A 19340-nucleotide genomic window follows, 5' to 3' on the forward strand; every position below is an offset into this window, starting at 1 on the left:
TTAGTAATTACAGAGGCTTTTTGGCAAGTCTGTTTTGAAAGGAACCCTTTATTTAGGCTACTCACATTTTCTGAAATCAGTAAAGCTCCTCACTGTTTAGATTGTTACTTCTTAGTCCTAGTTAGGCTTCTGTGTGTCTTTTTTTCTGCCCATGTACCCTGTGTTTAGTTACCACCACTATTCTGTATCTTAAGGATTTTTCCTCTCTCACTTCTGGTATGGAGTGGAAATCTGGAAATCGTTACTCTCAACCATCTCTTTTATTGCTGCTACCTCTGAAAATCAATACCCTGATGATTTTGTGTTTATGGATATTACTGCTAATTATTACGGGCAACAAATAGTAATAAAAATATCAAATATTAAGAAACAGTACAGGTTTTAGACATTTTACAAAGTTTTCATAGCAATTTCTCCTGGTTATATTTCCTCATACTATTCTTAGAAGTATAAGGCAATTCCCTCAGTGATGTGAAAAGTCTTAAGTGGTTCTCTGCGCATCTTGAGTTTTTACTTTTGAGATTATCTCTGCCCAACCTGGATCATCCATGTACCAAGTACAATCAATCTGTATTATTTGTGAATTCACCTACTTGCTAAAATTTATTTGTAACCCTCAGATCAATACTTGTGGGACTCTCTAGGTTATTCATGCATATGTGCAGAGAGTGAACAATTCGAGTCGCTGTATGAGCGTGTTCCCAGCTGGGGTGGAACAAGGGAAAGCTCTGCCTTGTTTCAACTGTCTTACAGAGCTGGTCACAGGATGGAGATAGAAGGGGGCAGTGCAGTGCGAGCAGCTCTGGCTCTGTGGCCCGTTTCAGCCCTGTTAGTGAGGTAGCCTCAGGCAAATCACGTAACACTTCTGAAGCTCATTTTCTCTTTTCTAAAAGAAAATAAACTATCAGGATAAGTTTTTAGGATTTAAGATTATAATTTATTTGAGAGAGAGAGAGATATATGTTTGCAGATTTCCTCTACTGGCAGTTGTTCAGCATTTGCTATTTAAGTGTTTGCTGGACTTTGTAGACCCTAAACTACCACAGATAATGAATATTGACTGTCTATTTCAGAAAATTGCTAAAGCTTTCTGAATTTGTCTTCTTATGTGTAAAATAATTTGTGAATCTCTACCTTGCAGTGTAGGAGCTAGCGCTTATGGAATGTGTTTTTCTCCTCATACAGTTGACAGGGCTGTTTGGCCTGCTGGAGTTCTTAGTCCCTTCTAGAACCTGCCTTCACATTCTCTCTGGATGTGACTCCTGCAGGGTCAGCCCATTTACCCTCCCACACCTTTGGCCTTTGAAGATTCTTTCCTGGGATTTCACATATCTTTGCATTGCCTTTATAAACACTTTCTCTGTACTTTTATGGAAGCTTCTTTGGTGTTAGCCTATAGTGTAGGTGGATCTTTCTTCTATCTTCAGGTAACATCTACTTGTAGAAGATTCCCAGGTTTCTAGCACCAGGGTCTGTCTGCTGAGCTCTCCTTTTTTTTTTTTTTTTTTTTTTGAGGAAGATTAGCCCTGAGCTAACTACTGCCAGTCCTCCTCTTTTAGCTGAGGAAACCTGGCCCTGAGCCAACATCGGTGCCCATCTTCCTCCACTTTATATGTGGGACGCCTACCACAGCATGGCGTGCCACGCGGTGCCATGTCTGCACCTGAGATCCGAACCTGCGAACCCCGGGCCGCCGAGAAGCGGAACGTGCGAACTTAACCACTGTACCACCGGGCCAGCCCCAGTGGACACACTTGATCTTCCAAGCTATGCTAATAAACCGGATATTTAAACTTGCAGTGCTTGACTCCATATTTCTTTAGTGCACAAGATTCTAAACGTTCACCTTGTCTCCAACTCAGGTTACTCTTTCTTACCCTATCCCACATAAGACAAGCATTTCACATTTTCTTCTTCTTCCTGTGTTTTCCATTTTGATAAAAGTTACTGTTTTCTACCAAACATTACTCAAAGCAGAAAACTGAACATCAGTCTCTCTTCTCTTTCTTAAATTATATTTTGTGAAATAGGTGATATATTCATAGGGTTTAAAAATCCAAAAGAATCAGAAGGCATACTTTGAATGATTTTCCTTCTCAGCCTTGTCTTCATTTTTATCTAATTGTCTCCCCACTTCAAGAATAACTTTATAGAGCCCTGAGGACACCTGCATTTTTGCATGATACTCACATGATTTTTATAGGGATGATAGTTGACTTGAAGTCAGAAGAATTTTCTTAGATACCTAAAGGAAACTATGTGTTGCATTTTAGATTTCTATCAAACAGCTCAAATTAGTAAGAAATTTGAATGGAATCTACTTATCTGTAAGATTTAATTCTGTGGAATGCTTCATACCATGATAATATCAGGTAAAATAGATTTTGACATATGCTTAAGATTTTTTGCCAGTATACTTTATTTTAAATCAAGACATGAAAATATACATTTTTATGCTTTGCGTATATACCATTTGCTTCGGCCTTAGTTGTGAATCTTTTAAATTTGGGACCATAGCTACATTTATATACTTGCTCATTCTTTCAAAAAGTATTATGTTTGACAGCGTGCCAATGCTGAGGATACGGCAGTGCACAAGACACATCCCATACCCTTGAAATTGTGTGTGCCATTTCTGAACTGGCAGTAGAAGCGTTGTGCAGATTTATTGGCTGTTCTTCATTTAGTTTAGGGTATATATTGAATATTTATGTGAATTGATCAGCACACTGGCCCCAAAGTATCTTCAAGTACTTCACAAATAAATATGCAGTGGAATGAAAGAGCTGATGAAAATGGCTTCCAGGGGGAAATAATTGCATTAAAAAGAATTTGGTCAAGATCTAAAGCTGTTTAAATTAGCATTTAAAACTATTCTCTATTAACAGTTGAGCACTTTTTTTCTCAGTTTGTTGAATTTGCTTTGATAGAAACTTAACCTCTGTTTTAGTGTTCCAATGTAGTTGTGGAACTGTAGAACTGATAGTCATCAGTTGCTCTGGACATATTAGACTTGAATATTATCAGCCCGTTGGATGGAAATATGTAAATAAACTGATTGTGACTTCTGTTCTTGATATTTTGACATTTTAGACATGTAGTTTACCTATGGACTTGGGTCCGTTCTCTGTAACTGTTTAAACCAACACTTTCAGATTTCGTGTAAACATATTTCTAAGATGCAAGTGTAATAAAAGAAAACAGCACTTACATAGCCATAAGCTGAGAGGAGCCCAAGGGATTGGAACTGGAACTTTCTGGTAAATTCCAAGACTTGCTTCATGAGGCTTTTCGAGCAGAGAACAAATCTCTAGTTTTAGATATATCCAGCTAGCTTCAGAATGGTTAAGCTAACATGGCAAGATTCAGTAAACATTTGACAGTATTCGTCTTCAGTATGCTTTTTAAAGGTAATATAGTAGGATGGAGAAACCATAAGAAAGTAGTTGTATCTTAATAAGTGGCAATACATTAGATCAGTTTCTCTTTATCTAGTTGACGATTACTTAATCTTTTGCTGATTCCTTTTTCTCCCCTGTATCTACCTTTGCACTACTTTATGCCTCTACATTATACCCCAGGGTGTTCACAGAAAGAAAGGATGAAACCTGTTGTCTGCTTTTCACCTGTTACTGTCTCTGAATACTTATAAAGTTACTTATAAATCTTTCCAAAGATGTCTTATTTTTTTCCCTTAAGTTAGTAATAAAATGTCAGTGTTAACTTATTGAAAGATATTTTTACATATGTGTATTTTAGTTCTCACTGAGCAGCTTTATACTAGTTTCATAGAAACTAACTGACTCATCTACTCCCTCTTGTGGTAAATATTTAGTTTTATCCAAAATGCTTTTATTTGTAATTATTAACTCTTGATATCACTTTGCCAATGAGGACAGAGATTTAGATAGTCCAAAGAGATTTTAAAAATCATTTAGACTGGGCTTTGTAATAATCAGGAGAGTGTGGCTGAACCCAAGCTGCATTTTAGGGTTATCTACAGAGCCTGGGCCACACTGAGGGAGTCCTTCTACCTGTTTGGGGTGGTACCCAAGCATTTACAGTTTAAATCAAATTAAATTATGTTTACTTTTAAATTTAATTTAAAAACCCCCAGGTTATTCTAATATGCAGTCAGGGTTCTGAACCACTTATATAGGTTACGGTTTTGGTTCTACGACTCACCACTTCTGTATACAAGGAGAGGGCACATTATAATTTCAAATGATTTGTACCTATCTTGTACTTCATAGTGTGTGAAGTACTTTTACATAACTTATGTGAATTTTCCCAGGGACCCATTTTATACGATAGGGAAGACTTCAAACAGTGACTGGTCTCACATTATGTAGCTGTTAAGAGGAGGAACCAAAATTGGAAAGTAAGACATCTGCCCTGATGTCCACTATCTTTGTTACCAACCCAGTGGTTAAATCTCAGACTCCACAGTTGGAATGATGGATATTGAATTAGTTCATCCTTAGAGCTCTTCTAGATATGTATTATGAAGTATTTTTTTCTTCTGAATGCGTTCTATAAATTAGCTTTACCCAAAATACTGCAGGCACTGAGAATTTCATTCACATGCTGTGTGAAGCTCTCAGATTTCCCTGGTCTGCCTCAGGCAGGCTTCTGCCTTGCACGCTACACTCAAACAGCTTTCAGAGTGCTTCAGAGTAGGGGGAAGCGGGAGTGTTGGGTGTCACATTGGGTCAATGTAGATGTAAATAAGAAATGTAAATATTGCATAGACACTTGATACCTAAATCTAGTAATTATTGACCTTTATGTGTAAACTGTGATTATTGACTAACTGGTAAATATTAAATGAGCCAGCTTATATCCAACTACTATGAAAGTAAAGCAGTCTCTAGATTTTATTATATTGGAATTTCATTATATTTGTTATTGCTCTTAATAAATGGCCTTTTGCCAGCCTTAAAAATCATTTCTAATATTATATGGAATACCTAGCTCTAATAACCGTATTTGTCCTAATAAACTTTGACTTTTGTGTGTCTCTCTTTTCTTTTCAATATTTAGGTATTAAAGATACTGGTCAACTGTTAGTACTTTCATTTTTTAATACATCTTATAGAAATTAAGCCTTTATTGTTTCACAGAAAAATCTCTTCACATTGGTGAATAACAAATAACACTGGAATCTATTGAATACAAAGACAAATTTATACTTCACCTTTAAGATGGTGTTAGAAAGTGTTAACACTTTCTTTTGCATACCATTTCATTTTTTTCCACTGACAGCTTGTACCTTTCTATTAGAATTATTTTTTTCTTTCTGCTTTTTTCTCCCCACATCCCCCCAGTACATAGTTGTATATTTTAGTTGTGGGTCCTTCTATTTGTGGCACGTGGGACACTGCCTCAGCATGGTCTGATGAGAGGTGCCCTGTCCGCATCCAGGATTCAAACCAGCAAAACCCTGGGCAGTTGCAGCAGAATGCGTGAATTTGACCACTCAGCCACGGGGCCAACCCCTAGAATTATTTTATATTTATTTTATTTATTTGAAAATCTTATACTCATTGTTATTTTTGTCTCTTTGACTAGCCCATTATTTTTTTATTAAAAAAGTTATGCATACATACAGTTAAGACACACTTTAGACAAAAGGTGTAATGCTGAAAATGTCTCCTTCGCCTCAGACCTCTTAATCTCCTTCGGAAGCAGCGCTGTGTATGCTTTTTTAGTTTTCTGTGGTGTTTTTTTATGTTGTATTTAATACAGATGTCAAATATGAGTTGTAATAAACAGCATCATTACATTTTTATCATACACTTTGTGTTCTAGTTGTATATCACATTCTAAATAGATGAGATATTGGTGACATTGCTATTTAAGTTCCACCTTTTATTAATGCATTATTTTTAATTTATTGTTTTTAGTATGTTAATTACTATTCAGTTTATTAGTGATAGTTAAAGATATATGTCCATGTTATTTTAAAATTGAACAGTTCCATCCATTAAAAAGTCACAAATGGTGTTTACACTACAAATTAATGTATAGTATATTCTACTTGTGTGTTTATGATATTGTCAAGCAAATCCTTTTAGAAATTGTATCTTGTGTTAAAGTGATGTGAAAATCAAGTTATGTGCAAAACATTCTTAAGAAATATTCTTAACAAACTTTAAACCTTATTTCCAAAAGTTGCCAATTTGCTTTTAGGCAATAAACAGAAAGCAAGAAAAGGGAAAAAAACGCTGGTGTCAAGTGACCAACATCCTATATATAGTCCCTTTTGACCCAGAAGTCGGAAGTTCCAACTCTCTCTGTTAAATAAGACAGTTTGAAATATTGAATAGATACCTTGATTTCCAGATTCTTTACTTGACACCTTTATATAGTGCTTATACATTCAGTCTTACATATAGGAAACTTCAAATTCCAGCAATATTGACCTTTGTTATTGGTCTCTTATCTCTGTAGCCCTAGTTTTATTTTTTCATTAAAATGGTTAATTAGTATAACTAGATTCTTAAGGGTTAATGAAAATATAAAAGTCTCTGTTGTGTTTTACGTTCAGTGGGTCACCTTAAAAGGGTAAAAAGAAAATTAGATTCACTTCATAGAACAATATTTTCCATACTGTGTACTTAATGTTAAGTAATTGTAGTTTAATTTGAGTTTTTTAAATAATGAAAAATTTATTCTGCATTTCCTAACATTCTTTCTTTCCTTATGGAAATTCAAGTTTTCAAAATAATCAGATTCAATATTAAATTAAAAAGTGATGTCACGCTGTGCTTCTCTAAATTTTCTTTTGTCACTTTCATTTATTTCTTGAAAAAAGGAAATTTTAAGGCCAAGCCTTGTGGCCGAATGGTTAAAGTTCCATAGACTCTGCTTTGGTGGCCCAGGGTTCGTGGGTTCGGATCCTGGGTGCAGACCTACTCCACTCACCAGCTACACTGTGGAGGTGTCCCACATACAATAAAATAGAGGAAGATTGGCACAGGTGTTAGCTCAGGGTGAATCTTCAGCGAAACAAAAGCAAATTTTAGTTTTAGTCAATTTATCTATGGTAATAATGAGTTACATATATATGTATATAGTGTTTTTACTGATAATTCAGTAGCGGCCACATACAGTTAAATAGTTTCTAAGATACAGAAAATAAGTACTATTATATAAGGTGCAGAAAATAAATAACACACACACATACATACGCTCTCCTAGGAGACCAGTCTCAAAGTAAAACAAAAATATAACCGAAATGTTGAGTGGAAAACCTAGTTGACTCGGCTTGAGAAGTTTGAAAGGAACTTGCATGACGTTATGCACAGTAGCCTTAAGAAACCTGAATCTCCTTGGCCATATTCTCAGTGAGCCTGTACCAGGGTGGAGAAAGGAGCTGTCCCAAGATCAGATCATCAGGGGCTGAGAAAGCTCTCGCCTATTTCTCATTTCTGGAATGTCACTCCTCCGTGGCTATGTGTGAAAAATACTGAGTGAGAAGTGTGACGTATGCTGGAACAGAAGAGTAAAATCAGCTCTACAGTGAGCGCCACGTTCTGCTCCAGAATGGGAGCTCCAAAAAGCATAGACTGTCGTCTTGGCCCTTGAGGAATTGAGCATTTACTGGGTAGTGGTGGGGTGCTGTGAGATATTTCTATAATATCCATGTTAGCCCATGGTTTCAGGCATTTTAGAATTACCAAATTTTTAACAAATGATAAATGAAAATGTAATGGTAAAGAATTTAAACTTCGTATAGAAGTACGATTATTTCTTTGACAATATTGTCGACAGATAAGCCGCTCCCTTGAGAGAAGTCTGTATGACTTATTTTTTCTGTTTTTTGTTGTTGTTAAAGCAACGTAAATAGATTCCATTCAGCTTTTGAAATCTGTGGCTAGCAGAGATACTTGCATATTTGAAGTCCTCTAAATGCTCCTGTGATACATAAATGAGCAGAAATTGAGAGTCTGTAAAGACATACTAATAGTTTTTATAAAAATGCTGCTGCTACGATTGCAGGTCCTTTTGGAATAAATCATGGGATTGAGCTTCATTCAGACGTGGTGGAATATGCCAAGGAAAAACTGGAGAGCTTCATCAAAAATAGTGATAGCTTTGATAAGTAAGTATTCATATCTATAGTTTTGATTTGAAAGCACTTGATAAATAGATATGTGTGACGTGTATTGATCCTGAATTGCTCAATTGAATGCAGAAAAATTGAATGTGGTATAAAATGAGAAGGAAAAAGTTAGAAAAATTCTTTGCAAGTCTATAGTAAATTATAAATCACTATCTTTTACTTTTTAATTTTATATTGCTATCACTTTATTAGTGGGATAATGTTCCATTCGTTAAACATCATACAAGTATCTTTTCTGAAGATGTAATGTAAAGATGCTTGGCTTAGAATGCTTTTCTGGAACTGGTTTTGTATCTTTGGGATAGTAACTTAATAGTTATGTCCTCTTTATTTGTAATGTAAGGGTGATACCTGTTAGCATACAAAAGGTTTTCTTAAAAACATTCAGTTACTTTGAAATATATCTAGAGGAAATTATCATAGAACTATATTGATGTATCTTGTGTGATAGTGTTGTGTTTGAGAAATTTGTTTATAAAACCATTGTTTTGAACTCATACTTTCTCTTAGAAGAAATAGTGCACAGGCTTTGGTTCTTGAGCTGGCAGGGAAGTCTTTTTGGTGCATAATGTTCCTAAAATTAAGCCTTGATAAATCCATGGATCGTGAGCTTTTTATGCTAAAGTCCATTAACTCTGTGAAGTTATGTAAAATTTCGAGGGCATTTATCTCTCTCAACTAGTCATATTTTCAAAGAGAGAAAGCCTTAAGAAGGACAAGAATTATAAGCTTAGAACTTAGTCATTTTATATAACAAAGTTTTAGTCCAAAATCATTCAGCATTCCAACTCGGCTTCTTTGGAGTGGGCCTTCCTCACTCATCTCTAGGCCCTGGCTGTGACCTTGGAGGTGAGAAACTTGGGGGAGCCTGGATAAGAACTGAGATGTTTTTCTCCAGAGTTTAGGCTTGGGGGATAGTGCCAAGAGGAAAGCCAGGAAGGCCATGTGAATGTCTGCTGGTGTGTGTTTCTGTTCTCCTCCTTTCCTCTGCCCCTCCTCCTCCTTCCCTGTGCCCTTTTCTTTCATTCCCCTTTGCCCTTGCCAGTTTGTGTCTACCTCTGGCAAGTGCCACTTGATTGGTTGAAGAACAGAAAATTGGTATGCTGTAGCAAAATCCTCAGTCACTCCCAGAGGGAGTGGGAGGTCTTTGTGTCTACCTAGGAGTGATTCTAACTGGGTTATTGAAGACTTCAGTCAGGCAAGCTTGGGAGAGTTGGGAAATGCTCAGGATTTATTTTGTTCTCTGATTAATTCAGTGGATTTGAGCAAGCCACTTGGATTTTCTGCAATTTGCTGAATGCCATCCTTTATCTTATTTATACTTGTCTTTATAAGTAATTAATATTTAATTCACATTTTGAATCGTTTTTCAAGTGCTTACCGTGTTGGTTCATTCTAAGAGTAATGTTTGACAGAAATAAAAGTTTTTAGTTTGTTATTTTATTAGAAGTTGGGATTAAATTTTAGCATCCCTTTGTGTTTTCATCATTTCTGTCTTATTAGTAGCATAGTAAGTGCTTAAGATGTGGACCTGAATGTTTTTATCTTGTTTATTGGACCTAGAGAATTTTGTTGAATTTATTGAATTCCTATTGTTTTAAGTATTTGTTTTGATTTTGAAACTTAATGTACACATAAGGACCTTTTGAATACATTTGAGATTAGAAAATATAAAAGTAATATTAGGCAAATGGTTAAGGTCTATTGTAAGGTCTAACATATTAGATAGTAATGCATTTCATGTGTTAATACATGAAGGCACAGATAATTCAGTTTGGGGTCATTAATCAGGCAGAACAAACTCAAGGAAGAACCTTGAATCACTGAAGCACTGCTATACAAGTGTCTGGAGCTCAAGTTTATTGCTAACAAGTGGGCATGGTCTTGGGGAATAGTAAAATATGTCATTATTTAAAGCATTTCTATGTTGATGTAATTTAAGTATTAAATAATCCATAACAGATAAATTTGAAGACTATATATATTTAGGTGTCTCAGTTTTTAAAAATTTTCTAAAATTGTTTTCATTTAATTGTAAAATGATCAAATTTCCTTGGCTTTGTATTTCTTGAGTTTCATTTGTTGTTACTGTGTTATGCAGATTTGTTATTCATAAAATGATGAATTATAAAATATGGTGATATGACTGATCTAAATGTTTCTTTATAATTTTTAATAGTTTTGTTATTTTAGTTAAAATAATAAGTGAGACTTGATAATAGTTGTCTCTGAAGTGTTGCAACCTATTTTTAAAACAGATTCTTATATTAATAAACTAGTTTGGAAAAATTAGTTCTGGAAATGTTGTTATATATTCTGGTTTTCAGGTAGTGTTCTGAAATATTAGGTATTTCAGATTATAAAAGCGTCTTGCATACAAAGAGTAGTAGGTACTGGGAAAATATTTCATTCCATATAAAGAAGTGAGTGGTTGGAAGTTAAGTAATCAAAGTTGATGAGTCATTCAGTGGGCTCCCTTTTGTTGTTTTTCTATCATTTGGTTTTGATGACAAAAATTATAAAGAACTAGTAGTTTTCTTCCTATCTTACTTGCGTTTTGATGATTTCTTTGCAAATTTTCTTGATGTTTGTAGATAATATTTCTACTTATTTTCGGTTCTTAACTTTGAAAAACTAGCCATTGAAGTGATTTTAAAAATCCCATTTCCAAGCAGTTTTCTTTTATTTAGTTGTGTACACGTCATCAAAATACATATTTTAATTATTGAGATATAAAATAGCTCAGGAAAATCAATTGCTGTTTATGTATCCCTTAGTACTAGATTATCCTTGATTATGTGTAACATGGACAGAATAGATAGCTAAAAACTAATACTCGTCCAATATTATTTATCCTACTGGTTTGGATCTTTTTTATCAGTTCCCTTTTCAAAAGTATTGTCATATCGCTCATGGTTTCAACTGCATCTCTAAAGTTTTCTTACACATATCTGTTGGAAATCATAGTGAACTCCCAAATATAGTAGGTAGGAAGAAATTCATAAACTACTCAACATTAGAATATATAATGTAAAATGACCTTTTAAAAAATATAAATGTGTTTTTGCCTATGCTGTATAAAGAAGCTTGATTCCTGAGTCTTAAAAGGAGTATTCTTTCTTTTAGAAAAAAATGTTCTTATTATAATGTATCTACTTTTAAACTTCCTTTCTACGTCTTAGTCCTGCATCAGCAAATGGAATAATTTTGAGAGGTTACTCTGAATTTATTGTTCTTGGAGGTGGTAGGGAAGGGGGAGCTCTCTTGTATGGTTTATTCCTTTGCTCTACCTGTGGTATTCCCAGATTCACTGAAATTCCCTTGTAACACTGACATTTAATTTCAAGTGTCCTCTGAAGCATTGTACTTACTGGAAAACTAAAGGAATGGCCATGTGTGTTCTAGTAACACTTTGTTTACCAAAACAAGCAGCAGGCTGGATATGGCCTGTTATCCATAATTGCCTGACCCCTGTTCTACTCTTCACACAAACTCTCCAGAACATCTTTATTTTAGCCCACTCTCATCTAGACAAGTGTTTAGGCCTAGATTTTAAAGGCCTGTAGGTTTCTGGCTTTCACGAGGGAAGGAGAATGTTGGGAAAGGTCAAATTATATGAATCAGTGTTTGTACATGTACAGGAAGCAAAATAATCCCTCCACCTGTAGTTACTTGGAAGAGTGAGTGAGTTAAAGGAGCCTAAATTGTAAACCTTTACCCTGTAAATACTTTGCAAATGAGTTGGTAATTGGCATAGCTTTTATTTATAGTTACATTTATGTGTTTATATGATATGTACTCATGTGCATGTAGTTGACTTGGCTCCCTAGAATACATGCTTTGGAGTATGCCGTTTCCTTGTAAAACAATAAATCCTATCCCCCCTCCCCTCCAAGGATACTGCAGCTGATTTTGGAAATATTCTAATATCAATAGCCAAATGAGTTCAGTGTAGTTTGGTTTATTGAAGATTTTCATTCTATTTGAACCAAGGACCATTGTTTCTATATAGTTTGTCATATAAATGAGTCATGATATGAGTACTGGAAACAGTAATGAGATTTTAAAAAATAATAGCACTTAATACAGTCATGCATCACATAACAACGTTTCAGTCAACGATGGACCACATATACGACTGTGGTCCCATTACATTAGTACCATATAGCCTAGATGTGTAGTAGGCTATACTGTCTGTATAAGTAAACTCTATGATGTTCTCACAATGATGAAATTCACCTAACAATGCATTTCTCAGGATGTATCCCCATCGTTAAGTGACATATGACTGTATACATTGTCTATTCATCAAGTACATTAGATCATTCTAAGTGCTTTATCCACAGTACTAGAGGCATTATTAGTGTCCATGTTTCCCAGGTGGGAAAACTGAGGCTTAGACAGGCTGTAACCTGAGCTCGGCCAGTCTATTTAGTCCTGATTTAGCTCTGATGGTGTAAACACTAATTTATTCTAATATTCTTCCAGCAGTAAGCTGCTACCAATGAATTACAGCCTAGCAACTTAGCTTCAGATACAAAAGTTGAAGCAGCACTTTTATTTTCATCATTTATTTCCTTCAGGTTAGAATTCAAGAGTACCCTTAACTTGGTTAAATGCACTATAGCATTTTATTGCAGAGCACACCTACCTTGTTCCTTAATGAGACTTACCTATGGTGTGAATTACTGTTGGGGGCAGGGATGAGTAGGAGAGGCAATGCATTCCTCAAATTTAGTTGAAGTATAAGTTTTAAATTAAATTCAGAGTTAATATAGTTTTTTGTATTTTATAAGATTTAATTGATTTATGGCAATATTTAATGTTCTAATTTTATTTTTAGTTATAGGTTCATTTTCCATGTGATTCGATTTACATTGAAAAACTTAAGGGCTTCTATATTGTCAACTTTATCACTAAAATAGTCCTGCTTCACCTTTAAGAGAATTATGGTATATTTGAAGTTAGTTTTGCTATCTATAAATATATTTTCAACATTATTTCAAACTATGTCTCAGATATTTGCACATTTTGATGTACTAACAATGTTCAGATGGTAGTTTTATAAATGTTATTACAGGTTGTAAACAGAGTTTTTAATCATGAGAAATATTCACATGGTGGGACAGAAATGCTTAGTCATCAAGGCAATCAATTATTTATTTTAACATCAGTTAGAAATGGCATGGGGTAAAGTTTGATGGCTTCAAACACATTGTTAGGAGAAGAAATTATTGTTGAAATACATGAAAGCTAAACTTTTGTATAATGTACCTGTCACATTTTTTTATAAGATGTTTAGAAATTGTTTTTGATCCTATGGATTTTCCTAAAGCTTCATTCAATGAAAAATCACTGTATTTACTCTTAAACTTTGCTTTAAATAATGCTTGAATTATTCTGAGATGAGTTTGATGCAGTTGGAAGGGAAAACACTTGAAAAGGTAAAGTCTTTGTTTTTTTAAATTTTTTTAATTCAAAAGATTAATTATTCACTGTAAGAGTTTTTGAATGTATAACTACATTTGGAGATCAAGAGATTAACCTTTCCCTGGGTATTCTTCCCAATGGAAAGGTCTGAAGTTTTGTCTTGTTTTAACGAAGTGGTCATAGCTCTCAAAACTCAAAATGTGTATTTTGACAAAGTGTTTTAAGAAAAAGAAGTTTCTGTGATTCATTTGGAGGTTTTTTTGGATGAGGTATGAGAACAAGGTAGGATTCTTTCCTGTGTCCTTGAAATCCTTTATTCCATTGGAATAATTGTCTAAAATTTCAATGACAGCATCCTGTGGCACATGATAAACTGGTGTGCAAATTGTCAGCCCCCGCTTCCACAGTGTATTGAAGGGGAATGTTGTTTTTTCTACTCTCAGTCAGCTCCTAGACCTAGACTATCCGTCTAAGAGGGAAGCTGCAGGGCAAGGCTAGGTCACCCTGATCTCCTAGCAGCTTATCAAAAGAATTATATGGGCAAGTTGGCAAGGTCCCTGCTGTGAACGAAATCATCTGTCCAGCTCAAGATGAAGATATGTCAACATGCACCTGTAAAGAAAACCACTGCTAAGGTAAGTGATTAGAATCCTGGTGTTATTTTGGGCAAGTGTTCATGTTGTAATCCAAGATATATATGTGCTCCATGTTTTCCCACAAATTATTTTCAGTGTAAATTTTGGTGAGAGTATCTCATGTTTTTCCCTCTCTGCGTAAGAGTCTAAATAGCAATCATTCGATTTTTAGGTTTAAATCAATAAATAATTGTAAGTCTAAAGTGAATGAATTTGTAGTTATTACACACATTTCAGGACTGTTTACTTTTTGGGGAGGATATACAGGTAACTTGCATTGTTAGGTATAATTTAGTATAATTTAGGAGTATAAAGTCATCTCTATCTTGGAAATTTTGTTTTGAAAATTTTCTTCAAGGAATAAAAATGATTGCTACTTTTCATTTTACTGACAGACATAAAATTTTAATGAACTCCCCTAAAGAACCAGGGAAAGAACATGTGAACCATACTTTTACAAGTAAAGTTAGAACCACATAGGAGGTATCATTTTGGTAGTTCTCTTGCCGTTTTTTTTTTTTTTTTTTTTGCCTTTTTTCCTTTTCAGGTTTCATTTTGTTTGTGGTTGATAAGAAAAGGTGGAATTTGGATTTTCTCTTTCACTATTTTTAACCTAGATTTTATGTGTAAATCTACAGTGTGGTAGTATTTTGTAATAAACAAAACTTCTGCTGGTTAGTTTATTGCTAGTCTTCTAGATTATACGGAAGTTGTATGTGTGGTTTGTAAAATATGTACTTTGCCTGTAGAGGTTTGTGGAAACTTAGGTAAGATACAACTTTCAGAAGACAATGAAAGCCTAAGGAAGAAAATGTTTTCTTTATTTTCTTCCCTACGCTGGAAGAATTAGTAGGAGTTGTAATTTACTCTGATAACGTGGTAGCCACCAACTATGTCTCAAATCAGTCATTTAGTTCTTTATTCATAGGATATGAGCATGATATGATATGGTTATGGGTATATCCATAAACATTTGCCTGAAAAATATTAATCATAGATTTTGTGAAAAAATATTATTAGTAGTAGAATTGGTATGAATTTATTTACATGAAATGCTATTGTAAAACTAAGCCATAATTTTAGTATCAGAATACAAAATGTCTAAGTAAGATGCTCAAGTGTGTACCTAGTCAGAAATACTAAAGCAGATCTGTAAGTCCTTTATTAGGAAAAATAATCCATAACCCATTTATATATTAAAAACAAATGTTGTAAGTATATGGAATTTGAAGGTTGTTTTGTTTTCTTTACTAGTATGAAGGATTTATGTATTTATTGGTGGAAAGGGCAAGCCATAGTTACAAGTGTAATAAGTAATCCTCAGATGGGGCACTATCTCTGGTAGACACTTTTCTTAGAACTACTAAATTGGTAGTATTATAACTTTTTTGTAATGTGTCTGGCATATGAATTCTCTCCTAAGTTCTAGATGTCTAGTTCAACATTTAAAAATATTACTTTTCTCCCCAGTTTTACTTACGTCTTTGAAGTTTTACTGTTTTGTATCTAGAAATAGTCCAGTCCTTTTGGAATATGTCTCATTTAATTAAACTTTCAAATTTGAGTATTCTAGTAACGGAAATTAATTTAAATATATTAAATGAAAGTATAAAGATCCCATATGCATTTGTTAGAAGTATATGTTCCATTTGCATTAGTGGAAATTATTTATAAATTTAGAGATCAAAATTTTCTCTATAATGATCCTGTCTAATACTCCCTCAGTAGAGGCAAATATACTTGTTCCAACCTGCATTACAAGGGAAAAAATTTAGTTCTTTCCTAGAATAAGGGTGGCTTATTTAAGATCTTTAAAAAGGTCCAAAAACAAAAGTGTCTTTCAGTTATAGGACATTTTATTTATTCCTTAAAGGCAAGGATTTGTTTTGTTTTTCTACTATTTGAGTTTTTCTTTTTTCGGCATTTTGGAGAAAAAAGTCATGTATTCTGTAACATGAAGCAACAGTTATTTATAGTAACCAATTTACTAAAACAAGAACCATCATAATTGATATAGAAAGTGCCATAGGCACATATTTTTTCTGTAACTGTTTCTGGGCAAGTTTCTCTTCTAGTCCTGAGATTTTTGTGATAAGCATATTTAATTTGTCAAATTTGGGTTCATATTCAAAATTGGTTTGTGGAAAAGTTGACAAACCATTTATGTTTATTATATGGCTCACTTATATAGTAAATGTTTTTTGAGGACTGTAATAGGTGATGGAGATACAATTAAAATTCAGTAGAAATACTCAGAGAGCAGGAAAATGTTTCAAAGGGAAGACTGTGTTAAAGAGAAAGTATTTGAAGCTTCTCTTGACAGGTGATAAGTAGAAAGTAGTTTTTTAGTATTTTCAATTTCTGTGAATGTTGAAAAAATATATATACACACTCTATAGATAGATACACACACATATAAGAGAAATATTGAGATATTTTACATTAGTTTTGTACTAAATCTTTGAAATCCCATGTGAATTTTATCCTTACAGTACATCGCGATTTGCACTAGCCACATTTTAAGTGCTCAATATCTACATGTGGCTAGTGGCAACCATATTGGGTAGTGTGGCCCTGGATTGTCCTGTCTCACCTTTCAGATCATAGCTTGTCATTTCTCAGGGAAACTTTCTCTGGTTCCCTACGTCTCTCAGTTTCCTTTCATTTTCAGTGTTTTGGAATCATATTCCTTTCCTTTAGAGCGTTTATCATAGTTGTGAATTAATCTTTAATTAGTGAGATTGATGCTTGTCCATTCCACTAGATGTAGGCGTGAGTGTTTCCCATTGTATTTCCAGTCTTTACACAGAACTGGTGCCAAGAAATAGTTTTTGACTTAATGAATTGTGCTAATTACTAGTATCAGGTAACTTGACCAGAGTCACACACATGATTTTTAGGATCAGGCACTAAATTCTTTGTCATTCATTTTACGGGGATGAGAATGTATAAAATATCACTAATATGAGAAATGGTTTTAATCGTGAGTTGTTTACGTGTAATGGTGTTTTCCTAGGTAATAGTTCTGTAAGTGATCATGTTTTTTAACTACTAAGAAGCTTTTAAAACTATAAGCATATTTTTGAATTAACAGACCTGATGGTAAAAGAGGTTTAATAATTCAAATTTTTTTACTTAAATTCCCTGCTCATATTTATCCTGAAAGTTGTAAGACTGGCTTAAATTATTATAAAATTAAATTATTTAAAATGAATTTTTATGAGTGAACATTTTTGGATACACTTCACTGAACATAGTAGTCTGACTTTTCTTTTTAAAGAACACTTACTGTGTGAGTTTGATAAAATAATTAAACCACATGATCCTTAGTACATAATTTACTTAAAAGCCAAGAAATTATGTTTTGGCCATGTTTTAGGTAATCACAGGTTGTACCGTAGTCTTGAGTATAAAAGAGAAATTAAACATGGTCCCTAACATAAGTAAGTTTACACTTTTGTATGTACTATGTGAGTAGAAAGAATGAGATACTATTAAAGAGTTGAGTAAGATTTCATTGCAAAGCTGGTATTTGAACTTTATCTTGAAGGGATAGTAGGCATTTATCAAAGGAAGAAGAGAGGGAAGGGTATTTCAGTCAAAGGAACAACACATACACAGATGCAGGGTTTCAAAACACTTTGTAATAGTTCCTCTAAGCAATTAGCAGCTAATAATTTAATTCTGGCTACAACATAATATGTGTGGGCAGGGGCAGAGCCAGGAAATAAGTCTAGAAAGGGATCTTTTTCTTTTTTTTTTTGAGGAAGATTTCCCCTGAGCCAACATCTGCCACCAATCCTCCTCCTTTTTAGCTGAGGAAGATGGGCCCTGAGCTAACGTATGTGCCCATCTTCCTCTATTGTATCTGTGGGACGCCTGCCACAACGTGCCTTGATAAGTGGTGCGTAGGTCCGCACCCAAGATCCAAACCGGTAAACCCCGGGCCACCTAAGTGGAACATGTGAACTTAACTGCTACACCACTGGGCCGGCCCCTGAAAAGGAATCTTGACAGTAGACTCACAAAGAGCCCCATGTGGCACTCTAAGGAACTTGAAGCTGTCCTGTTCAGTAGGGAACAAAATGATGGAAAGGAGACCTGAAAAATGTGAGCAGTGAGGAGGACATTACAATAATAGAAATAGTGGGACATAGACTACCTTATATGGGGTGTGGGGCAGAGAGTAAGACTATATACACTGTTTATGCGCCCCCTACCCCAACCCTACTCCCCTCCACCAGGGAGACATGAAATTGAGGATAGGGTATAAATCTTTTTTAAATATCAGAGATCGTAATCTGTGTTACAGTGAATTTTGATGGAAACTTTTTGTGTAATAAGTCTGTTAATTAACAAAGAATACATCTTACAAAGTAAAATGATTATGATTCAGTTGGTGTCATTTTTCACTGCGTGCTGAAACTAAAAATATAAATTTTTTCATCATCAATGATAGCCTCATCTTGCTGTGCAGTCATATTAACTTTAATCAACTTAAAAGTAAAAGGAGATTCCATGAATTAATTTTAAAAAGGGTTACATGTTTTACTAGTGCATTGGAGTTTTAATTCATGTTATATGTTAAAGACTATTTTCAGATTTGTCAGAATTTAAGGAAAAAGTAGAAGTCTAAAAAGGGTAGTTTGTAAAAGCATAACTCTATATACCATGAACCAACACTGTAACCAGGAACAAGCAGCCTGAATAAAATGCCTTTGCATTGAAACCATCTCTCTTCTTTTGTTGTATATTGAGATTACAGGGGCCAAAGCAGCAGTAAGAAAAACCACTATTTATTCTGCTTTCTGTCCCAGTCCTGTAACATAGCTCTATTAGGGAAATCTCCCTAATCTTAGTGGTTGCAAGAGTATATGGTCAAGACACTGGTGTCGTTCCCTGACAAAGCTTTGCCACGCTTATACACAATAAAAATGTCAAACTGAGAAGGATACTGCGCGAGCCCTTCCCATTTCCATTGGGCCTTCAGCTTTTTTTGGAAAGGGCAGTGGAGAGTGAACCCTGTACTCATTTGTTTGGCTCTTGTGATTCTCATCCTTATCATATCATTTGTGGGGCATCACAAGGTTGGTGTTGTGATAGTGTTTTCATTATATTCATTTTTTAAGCATTAAGTGAGGTTTCAG

General features: G+C 34.5%; 1 protein-coding gene across 8 annotated transcripts in view; it reads left to right on the forward strand.

Annotated features, from left to right (window-relative positions):
* PCMTD1 (protein-L-isoaspartate (D-aspartate) O-methyltransferase domain containing 1) overlaps nt 1-19340 on the forward strand; it is a 66438-nt gene that overhangs the window by 33701 nt on the left and 13397 nt on the right. For 4 of the 8 annotated variants that reach the window (XM_005613177.4, XM_023648628.2, XM_023648627.2 and 1 more), the window contains one exon: nt 8005-8107. The exons of 1 other annotated variant lie outside the window; for it this stretch is intronic. In XM_005613177.4, coding sequence (XP_005613234.1) covers nt 8005-8107 — 103 coding nt within the window. Of the gene's footprint in view, nt 1-8004; nt 8108-14001; nt 14194-19340 lie in introns of all 8 variants that reach the window. 3 more of the 8 variants (XM_070221554.1, XM_070221552.1, XM_014728021.3) reach the window with 1 other exon arrangement.

Source organism: Equus caballus, chromosome 9, assembly GCF_041296265.1.
Source record: "Equus caballus isolate H_3958 breed thoroughbred chromosome 9, TB-T2T, whole genome shotgun sequence".
In the NCBI taxonomy this organism is placed as follows: domain Eukaryota; kingdom Metazoa; phylum Chordata; class Mammalia; order Perissodactyla; family Equidae; genus Equus; species Equus caballus.